The 27,805-nt window shown below is 40.7% G+C and overlaps 1 protein-coding gene across 10 annotated transcripts in view; it reads left to right on the top strand.

Moving 5' to 3' along the window:
- Positions 1-27,805, top strand: part of EHBP1 (EH domain binding protein 1) — a 227,739-nt gene that overhangs the window by 32,571 nt on the left and 167,363 nt on the right. For 9 of the 10 annotated variants that reach the window (XM_075496799.1, XM_075496800.1, XM_075496801.1 and 6 more), the window contains exons 4-5: positions 11,465-11,560; positions 20,394-20,447. In XM_075496799.1, coding sequence (XP_075352914.1) covers positions 11,465-11,560; positions 20,394-20,447 — 150 coding nt within the window. Of the gene's footprint in view, positions 1-11,464; positions 11,561-19,765; positions 19,790-20,393; positions 20,448-27,805 lie in introns of those variants that run through there. The other variant, XM_075496809.1, reaches the window with a different exon arrangement.

Genomic DNA, 27,805 nt, shown 5'->3' on the forward strand with positions numbered 1-27,805 from the left:
TGGGTCTGGGGTGAAGGGAGAGGCGAGACAGTCTGGGTGTGTGGCTTGGTTTCCATAGAAAATGGAGCTTAAAAAGCGCATAACACTCTCCATTTACACTGAGATTGAAGCAAATGGCAAGCATTTCTAAACCTCTGCAGTGTCTAATATGACAATGTTGCATTCGGTATTGTATTATTGACTAATAAGAATAAAATCTTTTGTCAATCCTAGCAGTTAGTTGTTGACCAGGGAGGTGGGGAGCCTATTTCATGCATACAGCAGGGAATCAAAGGCCTTTTGAACGCTGGTTGTATTGCAGGATTTCTTTTGTTGCCTTGTGTCCTCTGGTGTAGGGCTGTCCCCCATCTGTCCTAAAGCTTGAGAAGGGCAACAAAAATGAGCTGGGGAAAAGAAGCATCCAACCACTGGGCAAGTTTGCAGGGGGAAGGAGTGTGTGCTGGTTTCCTCCCTTTCCAGGAGCATCTCCTCTTCAAGATAGCTCAGCCGCACTTGCTCGTTCCCTCTCCCCACAGCTGTTGCCTCTTACCCTGGTTAGGCTTATGGCAAGTGGTCTTGTCCAGAGGGGAAGTTTTGGAATTCAGCCTTTTAATAATTCTTTAACACTTCAGTTAAATGGATTGTCTAAGCTTCTTTTTTTGGTGTATGCATGTAACTCGAAATGATACTTCCAAGAACTCTGGGACGGTGGAGAGAGGGCACCCATGATAGAGAAGATACCTTGAAATAATTATATGTTGAAAAGCTTAAATGTGATACAGTTTCCTACCCTACTCAGGAGATACTTTGCAGGGTTTTTTTGTTTTACTGGTACTCCTCTTTTTCTGACTTATTTTTCTGATTGTTGTGCATATTTGCTGTATTTTGTCTTTTAACTTGAGGTCTAAGCTGTTTTATCTAAAGACTGGTTACTGACTGAAAGTGACTGCAGAACCAATGCCTCCTCCAGTGTGTGCATCCTAAATTCTGCTTTAGCGTATGAAAACCCAAAGGTGTTACCTGGTGAATAAACAAGGGTGTGAACTTAGTCTGGCACCTTTTCCAAGATAACTGCTCCTATTCCATGTTCCTACTCTTCAGTAAAGCCAGTCAGGCTATTCCTCTTTCATGGCAGGGGAAACAAGCTCAAGTTACCTTGAATTTATAGCATGGTTTATATCTAGGCAGTAACTGCTGATGTATTGTGTCTGTTGCGGCTTACCCTATGATAACTTTTCTATTTTAGTTTAATTTAATTTCTGTAGAACAGAGAGAGGAAAAGATAATATAGAACAGTAAATTCAATACTTACACAAGCGTTGTAACCCTAAAAAGCTTGGAGAAAAGCAAGGTATTTGTCCATGAATGACTGGTTTGTTGAGATTCAGAATATGTTCAGAAACAGAAGCCCTAACAAAAGTCCAGTAGGGCTTTGTGAAGTGGTGGGTTTCTGCCTGTGGTGTTATGGGCATGATGCTGTAGGCTCCAATGGCAACATTTCACTGAGGCAAGAGGATTTTCTGACACTAGCTCAGCCTTTTGAGCTTGAAGTTTTTTCAGCTGGGCCATAAAGTTCCAGGATATGTCCTCCTGTGAGTGTCTTCTCTTTTGGTCACCAGGCAGTAGAAGCAACTCTTGGATAAACTGGCAGATTTACCAGAGACTCAGAAAAGTCTTTTGCTAACTCACTCACTCATGCTTACTAAGATCCCACAAAGGTACTTTGAAAGAGGCTGAGTGGCCCTGAGGCCTGGACAGAGGATAGAGTTAATTTTAAAGCTTAGGTAGTTGATAGCATTTGAGCTATTTGTGTCCAAGACTGTAGGTCAATAAATGTTCTTGATCTCTTAGTCATCCTGCCAGTAAAATACTTTATTCAACATATTTGTTTCATCTAATTGCTTTCTTGGAAGCAAGTCAAATGAGTATTTTCTCTTATTTATTTTTGATGGACACTGGGCTCAGTGAGTACAAAGCATTAATAAGTTTCTATGTTTTTCAGTTTCTTTGACAAGGAGGAGGAGAAGGATGTTGTAAAGACTTCTGCGGAGGTTATGATTTCTTTTCTGAACTTTTCAGATCATTAGGGATAATGAGGGATATCCCTATGTTAGTTCACAGACTCACTGAATGGTTGAGGTTGGAAGAGACCTCTGGAGGTCATCTGGTCCAACCCCTCCACTTAAGCAGGGCCACCTAAAGGTGGTTGCCCAGGACTGTGTCCAGATGGCTTTTGAATATCTCCAAGGTGGGAGACTCCACAACCTCTCAGGGCAACTTGTGCCAGTGCTCGGTCACCCTCATGGTGGAAGTGTTTCCTGATGTTCAGAGGGAACGTCCTGTTTCTCTTTGTGCCCACTGCCTCTTGTCCCATCACTGGGCACCACTGAGGAGAGCCTGACTCTGTCTTCTTTGCACCCTCCCTTCAGGTATTTATATACACCTGTAAGATCCCCCCAAGCCTTCTCTTCTCCAGGCCAAACAGTCCCAGCTCTCTCAGCTTTTCCTCCTATGAGAGATGACCCAGTCCCTTAAACATTTTCATGGCCCTTTGCTGGACTCTCTCCAGTAGCTCCATGTCTCTCTTGTACTGGGAAAGTACAAGAGATATGTCATCAAGAAATGTGGTGCAACTTGGAAGATGGTATGATGGTGCTATGGACATATACTGAAACTGGCCTGCCTAACTAATGCAATCTTAAGATACCGTTGAGCTGAAAGGTGAGTTCTTGATGTCCTTTGAAGCCCTTATTTTTGTGGTTTTCTATGATTTTGATATCCCTTCTGGCCCACATAACTTTCTTTCCAAGTAAACTACTAAAATGGTCCCTTGATTAGAAGAAATCATGGGAGACATCATGTGCAGGAATCTGAACATTTTAGTTGTTACTGTGGGGAAAAATAGGTAGGAGCTGTAGGTAGGTTAAATTATAGTAAGTTTTCAAATGCTGCAAACGAACAGCAATAACCATTTAGAAAGAGCATTTAAATAGCAGTTTGATGGCTGGATACAGGACCATAAATGTATCCATCAGTTACTGACCTTAATGCAGGTTTTAAGATAGTTACAGCTCTATTCTGGGATCCCCTGTCTCTGGGCAAGTCTGATCTTGGTGCTTTCCAAGAGGTGTGTCAAGACAAGATGGCTCTGTATAGCTGGGCATCTTCGTCCTGTCTGTCAGGAGTTTACAGAAGATGGTGATTTGCAGTCTTGCTGTATTTGGCAGAATTACTGAGCAATCCTAGAACCAAAATGAACTTTCAGTTTGGGATGGGGGGAAGTCACCAATCTGCTGGTGCAAATGTTGTCTGTCTTCAAAATCAGGTAGGTGGGGCTTGACACAACTTTTCAAACCTCATTTAGATGGTTACCAGCCTCCATAGTTTACAGAAGGTGGAGCTTGTAGCAGTGGACTTGCTTAACTCTTCCTCTTCGGTACCCTGTCGCACTGGCATGTTGCTCCCAGGTTTTCAGGCCCTGGGCTTTTGGACGTGTGTTTTTTTTGAGTGGAGGAGGAATGTCTTTTGTTCTAGTGTAGAACAAGGGAAAAATGTGTTGTAAATATGTTTACTTTCATTTCACTGAGATGCTCGTGCATTTCCAGGCTTTGAACTAAGAAATTTCAATTTGAAAGAGATGCTGCCATGATGTCAAGGAGGTACTTTCTGCTATTCTTGTGAACATATACAGGCTTATGGTTGAATTATACACCTCTGAAGAATCAAATTTGCACTTGCTTCTGAGAGCCCGACAGAATTATTCTTCAAAGATCGTTTTTGTATCAAAGCTGAAAGAAGGTGCCTTGCCTGTGATTTCAGCACTTCTGCTGCAGGTTTATTGAAAACTGCTTAAACAGAGAGGAGAAGGAACAATGTTGGGAACAGGGAAAGAACTTTAACAATAAGAGCAGAGCCAAGTGAAGTAGAGGGACAGGGAGTAAAAGGGATCCCTTGCTGTCCACAACAGCAGCCTGCCCAGCCTTTTTTCAAGGATATGCCATCAATAAAGCAGCAGTTGGGTCACCTGTTTTGCTGACCTTGGTAATCTATTGCCTTTCTGGCTACTTTGTTGCCTAGTGCCAGCCCTGCTTGTCACTACCAGCTTCTTCACTGACTGGAGTTACGAAGGCACGTTGTGACTTGGACATGCTGATGACTGCCTGGGACCAGCGCAGTTCGGTCATAGCATTCCTGGGGCTTCTCTATTTATTAGTAAAGTAAGGAAATCATGTTGAGTTGCAAATGCAAGTGGTCAAAATTAGGATGAGTCATTCTAATGGTCAGTGCGTACCCTTTTAGGCATATGATATAGTCTTTAAGGCAACTGCAAAGTATTTTCCTGCAGCATTGCTGCCTTGTTAAGCAGACAGTGGTTAGGGAGAGCATGAGGACTGAGTGGTGAGCAAAACTGCTTAAGCAATAAAGAAATTGGAGGGTGTTTGTTAAAGAAGGTATAGGACAGGGTAGAAAAGACTGCCTCACTGTTATGTGGTTAAATGTTGCCTTAGTGAATTCAGTTTTGTCCCATCCTCATCTACAAAGTTCCTGACTGAGGCTAGATAGAGTATTAAAGTGAGATTTGATGTAACTTTCCATTTAGTGGGTGTCTGGGGCACGGGGACTGACTTGCAGCAGTGTTGAGCAGCCATCATTGCACTTGAAGTGAAAAAAGTCTGCTTTGGAAAACCAAACAAAAGGTGGTTTCATGCTTAATCCCTATAACGTAAGGTCCTAGCTGATTTAAGCAGACCATGCAAAATTAGTGGAAACTGGCTATTCTTTTGCTGCTTGTAAATGGGCGGCCATAATATCCTTCTTTTTTCCAGGGATCCTGTAAAGTTAAATTTTGGTGATGTTCTGAGGTGCAGTGATGGATGTCCCAAAAAACTATGGCAAAAGAAATCTGCATTCAGTTCTGTTCTTTTTTTTTTTTTTTTTTTTTTTTTTTTTTTTTTTTAAAAAATAAGAAGCCCACTGGATAAGGCCAGAAACTGATGAGAAGGCAAAGAGGCTCTTTATCTGAGCATCATCTATCGTGGGCAGTGAATAAGGCAAGATTTGGTGAAAGAAACAGCATGAATTATGTATTTAAGGAATATGTCATGAATGTGTTTGTGTAAAATTAAGTTTGAACACCTAGCCCAGTGCTAGAGAATGTGTTTCCTAGTGAAGATGAGGTTTTACTTATTTTCCAAGCTTAGCAGTCTTTCTGTAGCTTTTTAGCAGTAATACATGGATGCATAATTACAGTTGTAACACATGTGCGTGCTGATGAAGACATTCATGGGAAGACCTGTGGGAATCTGCTAGTTTCCTCATCTATTGTCAATGAACACCGACAGCAGTGGGTTGAACGAAGGCTACCTGGCATTTCCAGGGCTTTGAACTTTCTTCTTTTGGCATGTGCTGGGTTTTTTGGACTGCATCCCTGGGTGGGTTGTTCTGGTGCCCAGCCTCTTTAACTGGAGGGCCAAGCCCATTGATTTCAGGATGATCATGGGGGTACAAGCTGTAGTCTGGGGTACAGTCTTTAATTTGTATCCTCCCTTTGTGATACTGAGCTATGGTACAGAAGAAGAAGAAGAAGCAGCAGCCATCTACAAACTGCCAGTTGAGGTTTCCTTTGGTGTGGGGGAATCGGCAGCTTTTCTGAGTCCATTCCTTTTCCAGCGGGTCTGTTAGCAGCTGGATCATACTGACCTCTGACTATCCCCAGACAATATATGGCTTTGGTGGGACTCATCACATAGAGCGAATTGGAGCAATGCTCAGTTTTCACAAGCCATGCTGCTGTTGTGGAGGCACCAGATGAAGGATCTGGCTGCTTAATGTCAGCTCCTTCTCTTTGAGTTATTAATTTTTTTTTTCTTCCTGTCTAAGTGTTCTGCCTGGATAACACTGAAGAAGAGGGACTATCCTTACAAGCTGAGCTGCCCTAAGCACTGTTGGAGCCGGTCGAGCTCCTGCTTGGCTTTTGTGCCCTGAACAGCCTGTCACAGAGACAAGTAGCAGAGCTGGTCTGACCATAGGCAGTTGGCAAAAATTTTACCAGGGAAAGAAAAGCAGCAGCTTGCTGGTTCACAATAAAGCCACTTCTGGGGCTGCAGGTGAGGAATAATGGTAGGTCTGGTTCTAACTTTTGCTTTTACAAAACAATACTGAGGGCTTGGCTATAGGACCATATTTTTGATTCATAAATATAAACTATTCCATAATTTGCAGCAGGCTTAAAATATTATGGTCAGCTCTAGGACGTTACAGGAAAGTAACTTGCAATTATCCTGTACAACAGAGGCAGGATGAGACAAGGCAGTAGTGAAGAAGAGAGATAGCAGATGGATAACATAAAGCATCTGGAAGGGTAGGCTCTTGAAATAATGTAATATTTTGTTTTTGAAAGGTCAGGAAAGAGATTTTTGTAGAGACAAGGAAAACTCTAAGCAGCAGTGAGCAGAGCTGGTCATGATAGGAATGGCATATGTGCCAGGTCATGAAATGCCCTACATATGGGGGCTGCGGAAGAGACTTCCATAATGTACTCTGGTTAGCTGATTTGGCTGCATCTGCCTTATCTTCTTCATAATGAAGTGATGAACAGCTGGTGGTGGCATTTATTAACTTCATGTTTCAAACCAAAGTTCCTGATTTGGGGCTGTCTTCAACTTTATCTTTTTTTATTGACTGTTCTATTTATGTTCTATAATCCAGACAGCTGAGCAGTGACTGTAAGGAATGTTTATATTCAGTCTCGCTCGTGTTTTTTGTTTTGTTTTGTTGTTTTTTTTTTCCCCAGGAATTGGCTAAAAAATTCTGGTGTAGGTTTGGTAGGGTTTTTTTGGTTTTGCTACCTCCCCCTCCTCCCTGTAAGAGGGTTACACTGGATTTATAAATGTTTATACACTTCCTTATATTACAGAGGATTGATAGTAACTGTTTTTTAGATTGGAGGAGAGTGCTTCAAAAAACAGTGTTTATGAAATTACCTGGTTTGTTCCAAATTCTGCAGAAATGTATTTGTATTTTGGAAAGCTGTGCAATGTCATCATCTTCTCCAGCACCTCTGTTAATTGTCGTCATCCAAGTTTGCCTGCAGAGTGGGAAGCAGTTTCATATGGTCAAGGTCAGCCCCTGGTGGGTAATTCTAAGGAAAGGTGGTGTACCAAAGGCAGCCTTCGGGTGAGCTAGTCTCATCTTCTTTTGTTCAATCAATGTATTGCCATATGTTGAACTAGATAGAGCTGCTTTATAGTCTTCTGTAATGTTTCACCATTTGGTACAAGAGTTTCAGCACTGCTGGGAAATGTTACTTTTAAGATTAAGCCCACTTGTAAAAGTAAGCCCACTCTGTGCTCCCCAGCAGAAGCTACTGGAGAACAAGACTTGAGTTTGTCTACCCTATGCATGAGGTAAGAGAGCACTGTGTGACACTCTGCTGTTTCACACAATCAAAGAGTGGACACTTAACCAAGAGTGGAGAGACTGTACCTTGCTGATAATAGCTTAAGTGTTGCTAAATGTTGAGTATTTGCACGAACATCAGAGCACTCTCTTTGTGTTTGGAACTATTGGCTATTGAAGGCTGCTTGACAACAAATGCAGTATTTTCAGGAGTGTTTCACTAATTTAGAGTAGTTCCTTACTTACTTAGTAGAGTAAGCCCTTTGGTGTGTTGTATGTGCATTATCATATGGAGCGCTGGACATTTTAATTATCTGGCCCTGTAACTTGCTGATTTTGATCTATTTTTAAAGATTCTTCCCTTCTCATTGGAACCAGAGGCCAAAACTGCAGAGGTATCAAGTCTGTCTTTCCAGTTCAAGCACAGCAGAACAGTTGTGATGTTCACATCATCCCGAACAGTAGATTGCAAAGCAGGCTGTCTGGATTGTTTTAGAGAGAAAACTGGGGAAAGATCTCAAACCTGGGTAGCCTGAAGTGCTCGTGCGAGTCTGTAAGCTCACTTCCATGTCCTTTCTTAAGCAGCTTTCTTCCTCTTAACAGTCATCGGTTTTGTGCCAGAGCAATGCTGTAGGTTGGACAATGTCATTCACGGCCCTACTCTATTTATAGGGTATTTCAGCAACCCCTCCTGTAGCTCCTGTTTCCTGATTTTAAGAAAGCTTTCACGCTACGTTGTCTCCTCCCATTTTCCACTGGCAGAAAAAAGGAGGAGTTGAGTTTCTCCTTGAAATGCAACAGAGCAGTTCTGCTTCTCTTTCCAGCCCATGGCTCTCATCCCTCGGATTTTGGAGATGAGTCTGGCAATGGGAGGGCTGTAGGTGAGGTACCCGCTGCCAGTGGTAACTTCTGCTTGGCTGCTTCTCTTGCCTTGGCTTCAGAGACAAGGGGAGATGGCTAGTGAAGACTAGTAGGAAATGAGGAAAAAATGGGTCTAGAAGGCACAACCCAGTGGGAAATTGAGTTAGAAGTGGGGATTGGGGTAGAAATTAACTGCACAGATGCAGTGCCTCGTCTTGGCTGAGCCCTGACAGCAGTTGCCTGTCTGGAAGTGTTGGCAATTATGCTGCGCAGAGGTGGCCTGATCCAGCTCACATATCAAAGTCAAGGCTTATAATTTGGGAGTTGAAAAGGTTTTTTGATATAGGCCAGATGTAACTTCAAGAAACTGCAACACAAGAGGTCCCTGACATGAGAAATACTGTGTTAGAAACACTCTCCATGTTAATTTTAAATTATCGTCATTGTTAGCCCTTCCTCTGTGTTTTTCCCCCCTTTGCTTTCCCATTTCCCTTTCTCCTTCCCAACAACCCAGACATAGTTTTGATGTTATCTTTTTCTGTCATGCTGTTTGTGTGGCACAGTGTTTATTTTTCAAAGCCAAAGGAGGATTTAATAACATTCAGCTGATCACAGAACAGCTTTGCTTTAAAAGCTCATTAGTTAGGGCTTGTCTCCTGGTTGTTGCTTTCAGTGACATGCCTGTCACAGTGACAGAAAATCATATATATAAATCGTATATATCTCTGTGTGTGTTTATTGTGTCTCACTAACTCTCCTGGTGGGAGGCAATGCTGATAAAGGGCTTGAAGTGAAGCTTTGCCTGCACCAGTGAATGCTCATTTTCTAGGTTTTTTTTTTTGGTTGTTTTGTGGTGGTGGTGTTTGTTGTTGTTTGTTGGTTTGTTTGTTTGGTTTTTTTTTATAAATGGAACAAGTGATCCTCAACTGAGCAGGCTGTCAGTACCTGGACCTTGGACATCGAAAGTTTGACATAATTGTCAGTATTGGCCAAAACCAGCAGGAAAGCGCAGGTTCCAGACACGCCATGAGCTCTTACTAGTTTTGTGAAAATTAGTATCTGGAAAGAGGATGGAGTGCCCCTATGGAGATGTTGATTTATCTTACAAGATGCTACATGAGGACAGGCTAGCTGGCAGGTGAGTGTGTGCCTGGCTCTGGATCGCTGCCTTGTGCATGCTGATTATCCCCATCAGGCAAGCTGAGAACGATGCGGGCAACTGCGGGTCCTGTGGAAGGGAGATGTAAGCTGGAGCTCAAGTGGCTGTGGTAGGGATGACAACTATTGTGGTGTGTTTTGCTGCTCACAAAACATCTTTTTCTTATAAAATACGCTTGTGGAGTAAAGCTATGGACAGTGTTATTTGCTCAGTTATTCAGAAATTAATCCAGGCCTGTTTTAGAATAATGAGATTAGGCTGAAATTTGTGGAGTTAAAAATAGTAGAAATTGGATTCTTTCAGGTTGCTCTTTTTTAAAAATTCCTTTCTTCAGATGCCCCAAGTCATGTTGTTTAAGTTTACTCTGCAAGCACAAAGCATAGAAACTTACTGAAATTTCTAATCTAATTAGGCATCTTTGGGAGCTGGGGTTTTAAGCAGAACACCAAAGATGGAAAAACTTGTGATAAAACCACAGGAGAGCTGGCAATGTTCAGCAAGAAAATAAAAATAACAGGATGGAAATGAGCGTGCTGTGTGCATGTAGCTGCGGAGGCAGGTAGGGCTCTCCTCTTCTCTGGTGGCTGCACAGGCTGGATTCCGCCAGCAGCTTCCTGTTCCTGAGCTTCACATCTCTTCTGAACTCCTCTGCCTCTCCCTTTGTCCTTCCTCTCCTTGCTGTTGCTGCCTTAGCAGTTATTGTCACCTGTAGTTAATCTGCAGAGTTCTGCTTTGTGAGGATTGAGGGATTAAAGTAAGAGTGGTACTGGTACTGGAGGTACCTGTGATACTCCAGGCTCTAGTGAAAGCCCAGCTGAATGCAAGAGGGCTCATGAAGCAGCAGGCATGTGTGATGGGGCTGTCAGATATGAACCTGGCATCTGGAGTACACGCTGCTTACAGTACAGAGCCAGCAGAGAGTTATTGCCTCTATGTGATTGAATGGGACTGTTTCACCATCCTTGTCTTTCCCACCTTGGTATAGCAAAGTCACGTTTAAAGTTGCCCTGGTTACCTTAGGGTACCTGAGAACCTGAGGCACAAGTCCTACTAACCTTATTATAGCAAAAATTTCTTCTAATAGGCAGTCTTCATCTGAAGTTCTGAGTGTTGAAAGGAGTATGAAAAGGCAATGAGTGATGCTTTAAAATTAAAAAAAGAAAAAAAGCCCAGTTAATAGGCTTCAGATAACAGTAAATAGAGTGTACGTTATTTCCTGATAAAACTTCCACAGATCTTTAATGAGCCCCATGCTGCTCAGCAGTCACTTGTGCATCAGCATCCCTCTCTCATTTGTCTTACAGTATCACAAAATGGATTAAGTTGAGCTTGGAAAAAAAATACTTATTCCGAAACACAAATGCTCACACATGGTGTTTTTCAGGACTAGCTATTAAAATGTAAATACAGACTGTACATAAATCCAAATCGATACTCAAAGGTAGACAAGTTCTCAGTCTATTTTAGTGTGTTTTTTATCATTACCTTTTCTAGGTGTAGGTACCCCAGCATATTAATTCTTAAGAATGTAAATGTTTTTAGTAGCATTTAATCTGTGTTATAAATCATTGTTTCGTGGTTTTTTTTTCTTAAATAAAAATGTCTTTTTGCTCTATTTAGGTCTAAATATGGTTAAGCCTGTACTATGTGCTGTACTCATCAAGTATTCTTTAAATAAAAGCATTCCTGCATCTGGATAAAAACAAAATAAAGCTCAGCTTGCTACAGAAGCTCTGGCCTTACAGCCTTGATTTTTGCAAGGCTCCAAGTGTCCTGGCCTGTGCTATGTACTTAAAAAAAAAAAAAAAAAAAAAAAAAAAGTGTTTAGGACTTTGTGAGGAATAGCTTTAGTTTAGTGGAAAAAAAATGCCTGCTAGTGGTCTGAGTTTCCTTACTCTCATTCTTAATGTTGGCCTTTTTTAGTGTTCAGTAGAGTCATAGGTTTAAGAAAGCAGCCTTTTTGGAGTCAGTGACATGTTACTTCTACCTACATGCACTGGGTCCTGTGGGAGTTGAGTCAGCACTTTTATAATGACTTTAAGACAACTGTTTCTTTTGTTCCTTTAGGCTCATAGCTGGCAGCCTGGAATCAAGAACCCATACCGTGGGGTGGTGGTATGGCCAGTTCCTGAAAATGTTGAAATTACTGTGACGCTCTTTAAGGTATGGTTTTTTTAAAGCATAATCTTTCCTATTTCATAAACAGCATATGAAAAATTCTGTTTGGAAACGTCAGATTATAATAACAAAGGCCTAATCGTGCTGGGTTTAAGCTGTTAACTGCACAACCTTGTGTCCCCAGTTTAAGTCCCAGAGAGAAAGATGGTCTGTTCCCTGCCAAAGCTTACTTTTGTAGTTTAGTTAACACACTGAAATATCCCATTGAGCTGATTATGGCGAGTCATTGGCGTAGAATTTAGTACATGTGTAACTGTGCACGTAGTACATGTGTAAGGGCTTGGCATGGGTTATAGTCTGTTTTTTTTAAATGCTGCAAGCCAGGAGTTGTCAAAACACAGCCATTTCTAGACTTCCTTGTTCAGTTGGAGTGCAGTGACCCTTTTTCTTACGCTACTGACTTGGAAACAGAATCCAGCTCTTAATTTCACAGTATTTAGTATGCCACACAAACATCACAGTACTTATGTGATTACAATTGTAAGAGTGGATGTGGAGTATTGATGTAGTACAGAGAATTATAAGATTTTATGGGGGATTTTTTTAGGAACTACATTTGTTCTATTAAAAAAAGAAGCTTATTTGTGTGGCTGCGAAGCAGGAGGAGAAATTGATGGTAATACTAGAACTTATTTCCAAAATATTGTTGGGGAAAGTCTTTTCTGCATAAAGATAAACAATGCAACTTTGCATGTGTGACAGTGTAGGAGGCTCACGAGGAGGCTGATGACTTCTGCGATTTTCATTCCATTGGTTCTTTCTTGTTCTTTACTCTGGTGTCTCCAGCTACACTCTGGTTGTTCTTATTTGTAATTGCTCCCTTTAAAGCTTAGGGCAACAGTAACATACTTTTTTCTAATTCGTAATATTTATATTTCTTTGTCTTGGGGACTCCCCTGAATAACTGCTTAGAAGTGGCTTCTGATTAGCCTTAGAATGTGAAATTATTACTTGGTTCATTAAGCCTAAAAAGGGGAGCGCTCTCACTCTCTTCCTTGGGACCACCAATGAACAGAAACTTCCCAGGTTGCCAGTGATGCTAACCATCACAAATCTGTCTCTCTACTTAGCAGACACATAGTCTTCAACTGAGTTTCAAAAGTTCACTAGGCAACAATTGTTTGCCTTTGCGTGCTTCAAGGGCCTCTACTTGGGTTAAAACGTTTAACACCAGTATGTGACTACGCTGCGTGTCTGTATGATCTGAATATGGTTATGTAATGCAGTAAATGTTACTTAATATTTTTAACATATAAAGTGAAGTAGAAATATACACAATTCTTGATTGTGTATGTGATAACATGTTATGTGAAGAATGAGAAATTAAGTTTCTTTTGGGTGCAGCTCTGTGATGCTGTGGCTTTGGAGTAAAAGTGTCTCCCAGCCTTCTCCTGCCATCCCACACTACCTTTTTATTCCTACCTGCACCTCTTCAGGGCTATATTTTGTAGCACAGCACAACAAATTTGTAGTTGTGCCACTGAAAGTGAGCATGAGGGCTAGGACCAGATAGTGAGGGGAGAGAAGGGCCTCTGGAGACAGTGTTAGGTATTACTACAGCCTTAATTTTGCCCAGCACTGTGGCTCTGCAGGCAGATCTATTCACTGGACTGCCGCCTCCTCTCCCCAAAATGAGCCTGCCTTTTGCAAGTGTTGTTCTGGGAGGAGAGGAGAGAGCGTGAATAACGCCAGAGGCTGTGCCTTCTGGGAATGGTACACACAGATCTCTTGGGGAACGAGCACAGCCTTTTATAATCAAGATATTGAGGTTACGCAAAAAGCATCATATGGTCAGGCAGCTTTTATGTAAATCTGCTCTAATTGATCCTCTGGCTCCTCCAACAAGAGTGCCTGTAAGTGGCCAAACCCACCTTTTTCTCTCTAAGGATATGCAGGTGTGGTACAGAGCAGTGCTTTTTGAGCAAGCTGGGTAGTGTGCCAAGGAGTACTGTATCTCTGTGAGACCAGCAGCCTGCCTGGATGAATGAGCTGTGAGTGATATGTGATTGCAGGCAGAATATGGTGTTAGTGTAGTTTACGCTGTGCCCAGCCCTCTGATGGCTCTGTTGGCTCAGTGCTACAGCAGCACTTCAGCTGTAGCGTGGGATATGTCCTAACACCCAGAGAGCTGGCATTTCTGTAGCTGGTACGTTTTGGGCAAAGACGGTCAAAAAGGACTAGCTATTTTTTTGCACAGCTGATGCATTGGCTGGTCAGTGCTAGAGTAGTGGGAAGGGAAGTACGTAATAGCACACTGCAGCAGACTTTCTGGGAGCTGACTTACAAGTCAAGTATTTATATCATTCCTTCCTCTGGAAGGAGGGAGGTGAAAACAATGAAAGCAGTGAAGCTCAGAAAAATAGACGGCTCATCTTGCAGTTCTGTAAAAGTCCCGTTAGGAGCCACTCCCCTGCAAAGGAGAGTGGCTGCTGAATGTTTGGCACTTTGCAGTAAGTGCACTTAGTGTGGCCATGTTGTTTAACAAACAGTAGTTGTCCTCTTTCATTACAATCTGAGAAGCTAAAGGAAGCTGCTGACTCCACGTCCACACTGGCAGAGCCCACTGATGGGAGCAGGTTGCTCCGACAGAGCTTTGTAGCAATCACAGATAACAAATTAGCACAGTGGTGCTGTTTGAAATAGAAGTGCAGGGAAGGGAAAGAGCGGACTCCAGAATAGACAGCTACGTGTTTTGGGAAATGATTCACACAGTAGTGGCTGTGCATTCGTAAGTGGCTGTTGAAATGTGTTGCTGGTAGGATTAGGAGATAAGTTGAGGTTTCAAGTGCTGATGAGAATGTTAAGAATATCCTCTCCAGTAGTCACCTATGGACACTTGAGAGCTGGCTAGCAAAGTGCTTGTGATCAGTCAACAGATGAGATATTTTGCATTATCTGCACATCCTTATTTTGGGTGTTAGCTTGTTTCCAATAATATATTTGTAATTCTTAGGCAAGCAGAGCTAAGTATTGAAGAGACTATAACCTTTGTGTAGAAAACTTGCATTTCAAATAAATAAAAACTTTTTGTTTCATTTCCCTTAATGCTGGGCTGCTGGTAAAATTTCATAATGTTCTGGAGCCATGTGGGGGTAAGCATCAAATGGATATATTGATTCAGCTTTCCTTGACTATCTCTAGCTCCTGCCCATCCAGCTGGCTGAAGTGCTAATTACATAAAAAGTTCCATCTGTCCTGAAAGTTTAACTTCTTCCTTTGCCATGCTCTACATTGATGTTTGGTTATGCCTTGGGTTTTTCAACCAAAATGGGGAGGAAGAAACATTGTGAAACAATAAGCCTATTGTGCATTTTAAGTCCACGATTTGTAGTGCTTTCATGGGAAGATCCATAAATGCCAGAAAAGCTAGCTGAATTCCCATTTTTTGTTGTTTCCATGGTTGCACTCCAGAAGTTCATTTTTAGAGTCCCTGCATTAATAAGGTTTAACCATCATATATGAAACTTGTATACTTTTCCGTGGTTTTATGTACAAACACATACCTTTATCAACTGTGAGAGATTTTAAATGAGAAATTTTCCCTGCCAAGCAAGCCCAGTGCTTTTAGCTAAGCTAAATGAACATCATTTGTACTATGAGGATTTAAATTGCAACATCATTATTTTCTAGCTTGAAAGCAAAGTGAACTTCCCAAGCAAACATGTTTGTTCTTCTGGACTAAGCATGGACTTTGCTTCATGGGATTACAAAAAACACTTGTTTTGTCAGTATATACATGGTTTATCACACCAATGTACTATTGCAACAACAGCGAAGATTACCAGCTCTTCATTCCAAAGTTTGAAAAAGACATTTTTAAAGGCATGGCTTTCTAAGCACACAAAAAATTGTTTGAGTAAAATAAGAATAAAATAGATGATAAAAGGAGACTTGTGTTGTTGAAAGTATTCCTGTCCCCACATACCTCACAGAATAAATCACATATCATCTTTCTTGAAAGCCCGAGTCGACCATGTGCTTTGATTATAGTGCAGTAACTGGCCATGCAGTAGCAGGAACACTGCAGCAGAGCCAATACATTGTCTTGGAGAAGGGAAAAAAAACCCCACCAAACCAAAACTCTTTGATAAAGCTATTTCCCAGAAGCAAAGAACAAATCCAGGTTCAGAACATACTTGTTTCAGTTTAGGGGAGACCAGTGGCTTGACCAGATGCTATGGAGAATATTCCATAGGAGGGAAAAACAGCCCTGTAGACAAGACAAGATACTGTGTCGGATATAAAAATCATAAGCTCAGGGAAGTGAGCACATTTGCATGCTAAAAAATTAAATATCCAGGGTTAGTGTGGGGACTAATTGTAAAAAAAAAAAAAAAAGTATATTTAAACAAACAAAAAAAAAGTCAATCCTTCTTGCCTTTCTAGCCCAGAGGCTTTACAGGAAGGTGTGAGCTGTTGTGAGCTTGGTGTGGTGATGTACAGGGACAGTGCTGCCAGTCTGCTCAGAGCTCCCTGCTTTATGGAAGCTCAACAAAAGCTGAGCAGATCTGTATGTGATTTTCTGATCAGACCTCTGTAAACAACATTGAAAGCGACAAGAATTGGGTCAAATTTTGAGTCTTCTGCAGCTTCAAACAGCCAAGTACAAAAGCTGAGGACAGATGCTGGAGTACCCAGAGCATCTGCTATAGGTCACTGGTAGAAGAAGATCACAAACCCTGTCATCATTTGATCTGATTCAATATGACAGTCCTTAAGTAGTTATTCCCCAAGAAGAAAGACTGAAGATTAAGGTTGGTATGAAGTGATCTGATTGAAAGGCAAGTTTCAAAAGCCAGGTAAGCTTAGGAAGGAGGCACAGGGGAGGAAGGAACTAACAGTCCGAAGATCCTCCCCACCCACTCTGGCTGCTGATTAGGAGAAGGAGCAGTCCCTTGTTTGCTGATATGTCTTTCATTCCTATTACAAGAGATACAGAAATAACTCTGAAGATAACCTAAACTACTGGAGAAGGGTTACCTTTCTTCAGTCTTCTGAAACCACCTTATATACTGCAGAAAGGTCTAGTCCTTGACAAAGCTTCTTATGGAATGGGCTGATGATGGACTGATCAACAGAGAACAGAAGAATGTGACAGACACATTCCTTGTTGCTATTCCCTTGCCTGAGCCCAGACAAGTTGTCTGTTTTCAGGTAGCTGGCATGTGGATGGGCAGAATGGGGTCACAGAAAGTAGCTGATGGGTGGGATTGCAGAGAAAAGTTTGTAGGACTGAGCTTGTTAAGGACCAGCATATCTCTAGAGAAGTAGTTAACACAGTTACTGGGAAAATGTGAGATGGGCTAGGTTTTTGCTGGTGGACCAAAGCGCTCTACTGATCTTCAGAGTTTTGTGTGCTGTGTTATCAGGGAGGGCTTTCATACAGTGAAAATTTCAAAGGCTGCTACAACCGTTACTCCTAGGGTTATTCTTCTTTGCAATGGCTTTTTTCTTTTTCCTAAAAAGTAGTCAGCTGTATGGTCCTCAAATAATAGTTTGCGAAATTCATCGCATGAGTTTTATGCTGGAAATGAGTGGAGAATATGGGTTAGCCATTGAGGGAAGTATGTGTTGTTACATTTGTGTGTTTGTTTTGTTTTGTTTTTTTACTGGTATTTACCCTCTTCAAATCCAAAATAAGATGAAAGATTAGCCAGATTTATAGAAACATCACTTTTTATGGAGACCACACATGGAAATGTTAGCCTAAAGGGTGAAATGGTGGTTGCAATAGAAACTGTGTTGTAACTATAATCATACAAGTATCTGTTAATGCTGACCACGTAATAAAGCTGTAAGTTAGCTAGAAATAGAATGATGCATGCTGCTCCCTGGGCTTCTAATAAAAGCAATTTAGTGAGAAGAGTGAAGCCATTTACATGTCTGTTGCAAGGAAATGCTGAAGCTTATGTGTATAAGCTTATTCGGGGTTTTCTGTTTCTAGAGGCATTTCAAGACTAACAAGAAATGTGGCTTTTTAAAAAAAAATTCTGGGTTTGTCTTTAAATCTGAAATATCTTACACGTATGCAAAGTGTCCATATCTTAGCATATTTCATACTCTCCAAACTTTTGGTAAGGCTGTTCATTAGAGAAGTCCTTGAAGCTTTTAACTTTTATGTTTTATTCTGGGGAGTTGGTAGGGAGTTCGGGGTAATACACTTGTTCCCCCGCCCCCCCCCCCCAAGTGGTCACAACTTGCTTTCAAGTACATGCTAAAATGTTGAATATTAAGAGATCTTTTCATTATACAGTATTATTTTGCTCTATCAGATTATCAGAAATACTCATCAGAGCACCTGATTCTGTAGCCTTCAGAGGTGTGAATCAGTTTTATTGCCATTGATAGAAGAGCTTTGTTTTTCTTGATAGATTATTGCCTTGCATGAACAAAACAACGATTGTTTTGATTGTTACATGGGATAAAATACTGGGCCCTGACTTTGCAAGCAGTTCTAGGTAAACCTGCAAGCTTGCATTAATAGCTTTTGGGGGAGTTATGAAAAAAAATTGAGCAGGATGAAATATTTAAGAGTTTAGTCACTTCTTATGGAGTAGCTTATTAAAACATAAAGTGATTAATGATCCCATTAAATCTCATTATGTTGTTTTATGCTGTATCAAAGGAAGCAATTAAACAAAAAGGTAATTGCCCTAGGTTAACTCTTGAAAATGATAAGTACTTAATAGCTGGATTACAGAAAATTATATCTTTAGAATTTATATAGGATACAGCAAACCAGCAGATATCGTGCACTTTATTTACATAATGCAGAATTCCACAAGCCTGATTAATGTGATGGATATATAATTACATAATCTGATATTTACAAGAACATTAATTGGAACACGGAGATATCTCAGTATAATTTTGTATGTATGTACATGCCCTTCTATCCTTATGCCTAATGGTACAGTATGTTTTTTAGACTCATTTGCAGTATTTAAATTATTCTGATTTTAAAAAAAAATTCTAAGGAGATTTATTCATATATTAAAATAAATCATCAGTTTTGACATAAGTTTCTAGTAACGTCTTATATTTTTTCATTGAAACTACATCCCATTTTTGGAATAATGCATTTTAAAATGCATATTGCATGACACCTGCGGTTGTAGCTGTTAAATATATAGCTAATGATGGTGCCAGCAGTATGTTGAATTTCCTCCATGAGCATGTCGATGCCCAGCAGGACTCCTCCTGCAAGGAGAGCCAGTGTTTTACAGGGGGTCTGCAGAGCAGTGAACCCACTTCAGGGGATTTTGTAGGAAGGACTGCGCTGGAGGAGATAGGATGAAATCCTCTTAGAAATGTTATTGTAGTTCATTCAAAGAGGAAGTTTATTTAGGAGCACACTTTCCCAGTTTTTTGTGTGCTGGAAAAAGATTAAAAAAATAATTCTTTTCGCTGGTTGCTTACACTGCAAGCTCATTCCTTACAAAATCTTTTATTTTGTGTATTTTATGAGAACTAGTTAAGAGTCATTTGTAGTACTGCGATACAGTACCTCTGCTCACCGTGTGTCTGACTTCAAGGCAGAACTAAGTGAAACAAGGATGGTTAAAGCAAAGACTAAGATAAGGCGAGTTGAAAGGATTGAATGTGAGGCTTGTAGCATTCTGGAAAGAAAGGAAAGATGGTACTAATGGAGATAAACAAAGTAGAAGCAAAATCTCTTGATCCATTTTGTTAATTTACAGCAGCAAGATAGAATTGGTGCAGTGCTTGGTGTAGTATCATGAACAGGCTCCAAATCATAGCAAGAAAACTCTGCAGGTGCTGGGGGGTCTCGTATATGATGATGGCAAATGCTGAATGTGGGAAAGTGACATTTATCTATAAGTGTCTAAAGCATGCAAGCGTCAGGGGCAAAGGAGTAATTGAGTGGTTTCCTGTAATTAGAAATAATAGGATAAAATTGAGGTATAGCAAAACTAGGCTTCATGTCCGAGGAAAGCCTAAAGCCACATTCTCTTAGTGTGAGGAGCTGTTTTGCAAGGGGAGTAGAAGTCACTTTGTTACAGTTGTTCAGAACTAGGATTGGATGATAAATTAATGATATTTTCTTTAAAGTATTTTTTTAAAGTAGGATCCTTGATAGGGGCATGAAGGGGTTGACTTAAATGTCTCCACCGTTATCTTAATTTCAGACAACAACAATACAGACCACACCACCAGATTGAAAGCTCATTAAATTGGAAACAAATGCCAGATGTATGAACCTTGCTTTTTATCTTGGTGAAAATGTTTTCTGATCCTCATGTGTGATGCAATAGAAATGTTTTGAAGTAAGGATAGGTATTTAAGAAATTTGCAGTGAAATGAGGTACTGTGCTGAAGCTGTGACTTTGGATCTCTGCTCATGCTGATGGAGTCTGGGCATGAGGAGGTTGGGGTGATGCCTGCTGTAGGTGTATGCCTTCTCACGCCAGGTGGGAGCAGTGGCTTCCTCCACTGTTCTCTGCAAGGTGTAGATTTGTTGTGTTTATTTGGGAGGTGTAACTTAAGAATTAAAGAAAGATTTATCTCCCCCCCCCACCCCCCCGGATGAAAGGAAATAGAATTACAGGCCTTTATCAGAATCAACCTCATGTTTGTATCTGTAGGAGTCTTTATTAAATCCTTACTGGCAGTTTTACCCCAACTTGCTTATCATCTTATTGACATCCATTGAAGCCTACATCCAAGCTAAACTATTTCCCTCTGTCGTCCTCAGTGGGTAAAATATTTCTATGAGTATATGCAAATCTTGGCTGAGTTACAATTTCTTGCACCCTGGATTATTTTTAGACTTAAGTTCTCTGGTTTGTTTTTCTAGGATCCCCACGCTGAAGAGTTTGAAGACAAAGAATGGACGTTTGTCATAGAGAATGTAAGCTGGAATGTTGTTATGTTTTTTTTTATATGTGTAAGACTTAATCATTTAAAAGATTAAAGGGTGTCCAAATGCTGAAAAAGGCTTGAGCAAAATTTGAGCTGCTGAACCACAATAAAGCCTTGCTCTGTAGTAATAAAGGATTATTAAGATACATATTGTTATGTTAGAATTAAAATACAGGAGAGGGGAGTACTATACTACACTGCTTAAATTCTTTCCCTGTAAGCATCAGTCTTCCTTGCATTATTTTGCTATGAGCAATGGAGTAAACAAGTTAGAGCTGGGTTATGAGTCACTGTTTTATGGGTTATGACACATTATTTTTCTCTAAACAGGGGAGTGAACAAAGTCAGAGCTGGGTTATGACATCTGTACATCGCAAATGGCAGCGCACCCTTCCCGGTTTTGAATGCCATTCTTTAGCAAAGGGCACAGTTTCATCACCTGTGTTTTATAGGTGAGGAAGTTTAGGCACGATGGAGAGGTGAGACCAGCCATGGTCACCTAAGCAGAGAACAAGAGTGTCATGACATGCCCCCTGCTCCCTGAGATCCCAGTCTTGTTCTCTCTGCATGAGGGAGCCGTCTTGTGCACTCAGTGAAAACCCAAAAGGTGGCTCCTGTGGATCTCTAACGACTCCGAGTCAGGAGCTCCCAGAACTTCCCGGAGAGCTGAGCTCTTGAGGGCTGTACAAACAACACACTTTGCCAAACAGCAGGGCTTAACATTGCATAGAGCAAATGCTTCATGAAGTACTTTTTTCCTTTCCCTTCTCTGTGTTGGGCTGCAGCTTCTGCTCTGGGGCTACCCAGGCTGAAAAATGGGGGAGCTGCTTTCCCTGGAATTTCCTTGAAGAGTAAGCTGCTTCTTGAAATGCATTTAAAAGCACTGTGGTAGTAGTAGTACCACACAGCACTGAAGTATGGGGAAGCAATGGAATTTGCATGTTATCTTTTTTTGCCTAAAAATGCTGCTTTTTCATCCTTGTCGATATCAGAAGTGATTTGGATGTCCAAAGCTAAGGTTTATTCCACTCACCAGTGACTGGACATTTAAAAGGGCTGAAAGCAAAGTGCTTAATTTAGACTTTTGTTTTAAATGTCAAGTTTCTATTTTCATTTATGAGATTTACGAACACAAAACACAGTTTAGTTACCATTTCCTGGAGTTTCCTTTTCTTTCTCACTTAGTTTATTTTAATCAGGGAAGTCTCCATCACCAATTGTCACTGTACAAGTAGCTCTGGATAAAACAATGTCAGTGTATTTCTCAGCCAACCCCTCTGGGTATAGTTAGATTTCCTGTGACGTTGCAGCAGATTTTTTTCAGAAGTTTATAGTGGGCATCTGGACTTCACGTCCTAGTTTATAACACATTGCTTTTTTTCACGTCTTCATATGATATATAAAGGTGGCAGTAGTACATCTGCTGAATGCTGTTCTCGCTCTCTGCCTCACATCTTCTCTGAGCTGCAGTAATGGTTGCAGGGTGGGAGGTTGCTTCGGTTGCTGTGCCCCAAAATGTGGTCTCTGCCGAAACAGATGGAGATGGTTCCAGTATGTATCAGTGGTGGAGTAATCTTTTGTTATGTGCAAACTTACTCTTTACAACCTCAGTTATGCCATTAGTTTATCCCACAAGAACTGCCGAATAGTCATTGATAGGTAGATGTTTATTCTTGGATTGAAGATTTATAAATATTATCCTCAGGATACTAAATTTAATAAACAGTTTTATTGGACAAATTATTGAGAGCTAAAGCAACTATAAAACTGGTTGCTTTCAATCTTTTTTTTTTTTTTAAGACAGAACACTGCTGAAAGTTGCAGACCAAAAAAATCTGGTCTGCAAATATACTTGAAGATATGGAGAAACTCTTTTCCAAGAGTAACAGCTCCGCTTAGTGGTGGATGAAAATATGTTCTTCTGTTCGATCAAGTAACAAATGATCCAATGGCTGGTTGACATCTCAGAGCACAAAACACCTGCTTGCTAAAAATCTGGGAACCGAGGAGGCAGGAGGTTGATCTCCTTCCTCCCTAAATTGTGGACATTTACCCCTTTCAGGCTTAACGTATGGTTTTCCTGGTTTTAAAGGAACATATTTCTCATAAAACCTGACAAGGATAGGTCACCTTTGGGAAGTGCAGGGACATTTACAGTCCTTTGGGGGTTGTCCTATTTGTCCAAGTATGTTCTCTGCCCTCAGAGGCTGCAGGGTTTCCCTTCCTCCTTGGTTATGAATACTCAGAACGCAAAATTCTGAAGCTTGAAAAGTTTATGGACGTTCTTTCATTATGAAGCAATCTGAATTCTGCTAAAAACATTTCTTTTGAGCTTTTTTTAATTACTATTATAAGTCAGTCTTCGTAATAATTTTGTAATGCTTCAGTATGGCTGAGGAAAGATCAGCTAAAAGAGATATTTAGCTGCAGTTTGATGCCTCTGCTGGCAGATGCTGAATTCAAAACAAGATTATTTTGGACTTTCAGAGGAATTTTTAAGTAGTGGTGAGGTGATTTGTGCAAGATAACCATGCTGTAAATGAAAATGAAGCAAGATATTTGTTTTCTTGGTTGTTTTTTTTTTTCTTGTTTTGGGTTTGGGTTGGTTTTTTTTTGTGTTGTGGCTTTTTTTTTTTAATCCTGCAAATACATGTACTTTGTGATCCATCACCTTGGTTATTGTAAGATTATTTTCCTAACTGTATTTTTAATGTCTTAGTCACTCTGTATTTGTATTCTAGTAAGTGAACCTCTGTCATCTACTGTATGTCTAAGCCATAAATAATTTGATCATAGTGCAGTTTCTTAATATCTAAATGTTGATATTAATTTTCCATCAGCCTCTTCTGTGTCTTTACCTTCTTCACAGCTGTGTTCCTTGTATATTTACTGCTAATTTTCTTGTCTCTAATTGCATCTTTGTTTAACCACCGTCTGTGTATTTGATTATCTATTTTTTCTTCATGAGGCATTTCTTGGAGTTGTCTTGGTTTTTGTGCTTTTCTGAATAATATCAGATGTTCAGATTGGCTGTTGCAAGTTGGATAGCAAGAAATTCATAGCTAAGAATAAGACTTACCCATCTGTGGAGAGGTAATAGGCTTTCAAAATCTTACAGATTGGTGTTAGTTTATTTTGCCTATTCAGTTTAGAGAACAAGGACTAGTTGCCTTCCATTTAAAAATATAAGCCACTTCCTCTAGTAAGTGATTTTTTCTCATTGCTCCTACGAGTAATTTGAACATGTGCTGTTTCCACACTTGGCTCCTTTCACTGTGTGAGCTCCAACTTCCAGTGTTAATTTTTTCAGCATTAACTTCTGATTTCTCTTACGAATTGCTTTCTCGGGGTTTCTGGTGTACCAGTGCTCAACAAAGAACTTCCGCATGGCAGGAGACTCTATAGGTACCAGGGAAAACTCACAAACAGCATTAATGCCTCCATCAAACTTTCTGTGGGGTTTGCATGCTCTACCATTTAAGTAAAAGAACAGTGCATGTTTCTAAATACATCTTTGTCTTTTAGCAGTAAAGTAGTTTTCAAGTGAAGTGGCCTGTGCTGGGGCAATCGTTAAGTGTTCCCTCAGAGGTGCCAGTTGGAGGACAGCTGATGAGTTTTAGCCAACTTGGAATGAAGACTGCGTCTCTAAGAAGAGTTCAGCTGACCTGAAGTTTGGGCTATGTTTCTTGATCTCTGCGCATTGTCTAGCTAATGGAAGAAGAAAGGGACAGGAGGGAAGAGTGGAGGTTTAAATTAGTCCAAATGTCGAACCTTTCACTGGCTCTATGTACAAGAACTTTGTCTAAAATAAAAGTAGCTGAAATGATGGAAAAATGTCATTTTGCTTCCTAGCATGCTCAAAGCATGGAAAAGCACATAAGAACATCCATTGAGGACAGACCATCACATTTGCGTGTTTGCTGACAGCTTTGTAGACAGCTATCTCCTACATTCTTAAATGAAACTGAAAAATTCATAGGGTGTTTTCAGAGGGTAAAAGATTTGGTCTATGAAACAACTTCTCCAGCCTTCTGTAGAAAATGTTTTTTTGAGCCCAGATTTGTATCTCTCATAGCTAATAAATGGCATACTAATATATCCCAAGGTTCATAGTAGGCTTCTCCATGTTCCCTCCTGTGCCTTGTGTTTCAGCTTTGTATATAGGTTATTCACAGGGCCCAGGGTTGTGGTTGGTGAGCCCTTCCCAGTAGCATCAATGTAATCAAGGCATTGGCAATCATCGCTGTATCCCTGATACTAACCATATTCCTCTTCTTATGTGGCAGGCCTATTAAAACATGGTCTTTGCTAACAACAGAAGAGGACATCCCAGACCTACTAATTTGCCAGATGAATGGAGAAAAATGCCCCACCTGTTTTTGAAGCTTTGCTCATAGATTCATCTAGGCTGGGGCTAGAGGCAGTCTTGCCTGGCCTGTTGCCTCAAGGCAGCATCATTCTAGGCAAACACTTGCCTAAACTGTTTTTAAAAAGTTTTTGTCATGGGGTCCCTGCAGCATCTCCAGGCAGCCTGTTCCAGTGCTCCATTGTCCTTGCTGTTGGGAATCGTTCTGGCCTATATCTCTGTTGGTACAGTTTAAGGCTGCTATTTCTTGTCTTGGCAATTACAGCTATGGAGAACAGATTCTGCTTTCTGTGTGGCTGGAGGCTCCCTCCTTTCTTCTCACCTCTGACTAATCAACCACAATAATGTGATAGTGGTTACACATGGGATTTCATTTCCCTTGATTGCATTAGCAGATCATTAGCCTTCTCTTTCTAAGGACTCATTTGTGTGAGCGAGTGTTCAGTGTCCTGCTTTGTTCATGCTGCCCATTGCTTTCAGGGACTAGCAGCATCCAGCTCTGCCTGCACAGCATCACCTGCCTGATGAAGCATTGCCCTGAATTTCCAGGCTGTTCTTGTATTGAGATCTTGGAAACTGAACTCACTTCCTCATCTAGCCTTTCTAGAGAGCCTTCCAAAATGTTTTGATGTCCCCTTTTAGACCGCAGTTTTCTAATAGTGCCTTTTTGAATATTAAGGTAATGAATGGTGAAGAAAACCATTCCAACCTTTCAAGTCTGACAGTGATTTATTGTCAGATGTACATCCTTCTGTGAGACACATCCATGCTTCCAGTCATTTTTTTAATACTTTAACCAATAAGGGTATTTTAAGTGGTTTCTCCAGGAAAGTATGTCTAACGAAGCTGCCGAACTGAGAAAAAAGGAGTTTAGTGTTTGCTGCTCCTGCTAGCCTACAGCAAACAGTTATAAAGAATAACAAGGTTAAGCTGAAAAACGAGATGTCTCTTCCTTTTGTCTATTGCTCTTGCGTAACTTCAGGAATTCTAACCCAAAAAGTGTTTTGAACTGGCCTCCGCTCAAATGTGGGCAAAGCCTCAAAATGAATGAAACATTAGAAAAAGTTACAGACCATTTGACGTAGTCTAGTTTCATTTTATTGGTACAAGTGCCCCCCTGCGCGTCCCCCCCCCTCCCCCCAATTCTGTATCATGGTTGCAAATTATTATTTTTCATTTTGAATGCCCTAAATCATGTTATATCACTCACAGCTTTGGAGATATTATTTCTCTCTCCTGAAATGCCCATCTGTTATTTTAGGCATGTCAACACAAATAAAGGTGATAAATAATGTGAAAGTAATGGGAAAGAAGAGGGCAGGTGGATGGGATGTAGAAATGAATTTGTTTCTAGTCTTAAAGGTGACTGATTTGAAATGTGATACAATAGAATGAGGTATTAGCAAGAAGCTAAGTTTTCATCAGATACATCTCTGAATACGCTGTTTTTCCAAGTGAAGCTTTTCAAGAATTAGCAGCTCATTTGAATTTGAACAGTAGTCAGCCCAGAATTTTGGTAAAATCAGACTTTTATACTGGGTGTTTAAATCCCTTTTACTACAGCAGTGCTGTGACACTGACTTCGCAAGAGCAAGTTTTGCTTTACATCAGAATAAAAGCCCAAGTCTAGATGTCAAATCTTCCCACCTGTTTCTGGAAATAAATGGTGGGAGGCACATGCCAGTGTAGTGTAGTGAATTGAAATTGAGTACTGTCAACACCGTTTGCAGAAAGAACCTGGGGAAAAAGACTGGCATACGGAATGATGCCTTATTTGCTGATCAGTTGCTATACCAGAATTTATTACAAAATCTTGGCTATCTCTTCTAGTGCCTCTTTGTAGCATGTGGGAGCTTAAGTTTAAATTAGCTATTTGCTTTATTTGAGAAAAAGTAATCAAAAAAGCTTTATGATTTGTTTTGTATTTTCTGCTTGAAATAAATTTTTGCTTAAAATAAGAACCGACCACATCAGCCTTTTTCTGAATTAAATGTCTGCATTTAATACATTTAGAATAGGAAGCTCATAGTTCAGACATGCTTTCCTGGTCCTTTAATTCCCCTGTCATATTCTGCTGTATGTGATTACATGAACTGTGACTGTCTGTGTAAATTAGGCTGGGTATTCTGGTCTAGATATAGCTAAGAATTAAATGCTGCTTTGTCAGCCATCTCACTCTTGCTCTGCTTTAAATGTACTAGAGAATCAGAAAACTTGTTGTACTCTTAGTTTTTGCTTATGTTAAATATTTAGCACTTTGTTCTAGTTGAGAAATCTCCGAGATTAGGTTTTTGAGCAAAACTTGCAGAAATTTTCTTGATTGGCTGTTCTGGCTCTGAAGGAGACAGGGTGGGAAATCTTTCTAGGAGGCCTGATCCTGTGTTTTTTCAGTAACATGTTGTTTCTTGTGCACACCACGATAGTGTTTCTGTGCAATTTTAACTAACAGTAAAACACAATCAGAGGCAGGGTCTCGGCTTTGGTAAGGAGTGGGAGAGGGGCCTGTGCAGAAAGCAAATTACCTTCTTTAGGGTGAATGTCCAGGAGTGGGCGAGTCTGTCTGCACCGACCCTATGGGGGTCACTTAGTTAAACAACCCCCTTAGATTAGGCACCTTCTCTGAAAATTACAGAAGATAACAGAACTGGATTGCATGCTTGAGTTCTGCTGGAGAAATTTTACACCAAATGCTGTAGGACAAGTAAGTTGCCACCTGTATTTAGTGCAAGTGTTTTGTGAGCAAGGCATGAAAGACGGGGGGTGGGTGGTTGGGGTGAGTGTTTTCCCCTCTGTATGGCACAGCACACAAGAGAGGAGGCACCAGCAGTCCTGGATTGAGGTAGGCATCATGAGGGCAAGTGCTGTGTAAGCTTTTCTGAACAGCTCTGTCCGTTCATTTATATTCTGACCTACAGCCACCCCCGCATCCCCAAGCAAAGCCTGGTAGTTGCTTCAAATCATATTCGCTCATGTCATACTGC

This window comes from Mycteria americana, chromosome 3 (assembly GCF_035582795.1).
Source record: "Mycteria americana isolate JAX WOST 10 ecotype Jacksonville Zoo and Gardens chromosome 3, USCA_MyAme_1.0, whole genome shotgun sequence".
NCBI classification, from domain to species: domain Eukaryota; kingdom Metazoa; phylum Chordata; class Aves; order Ciconiiformes; family Ciconiidae; genus Mycteria; species Mycteria americana.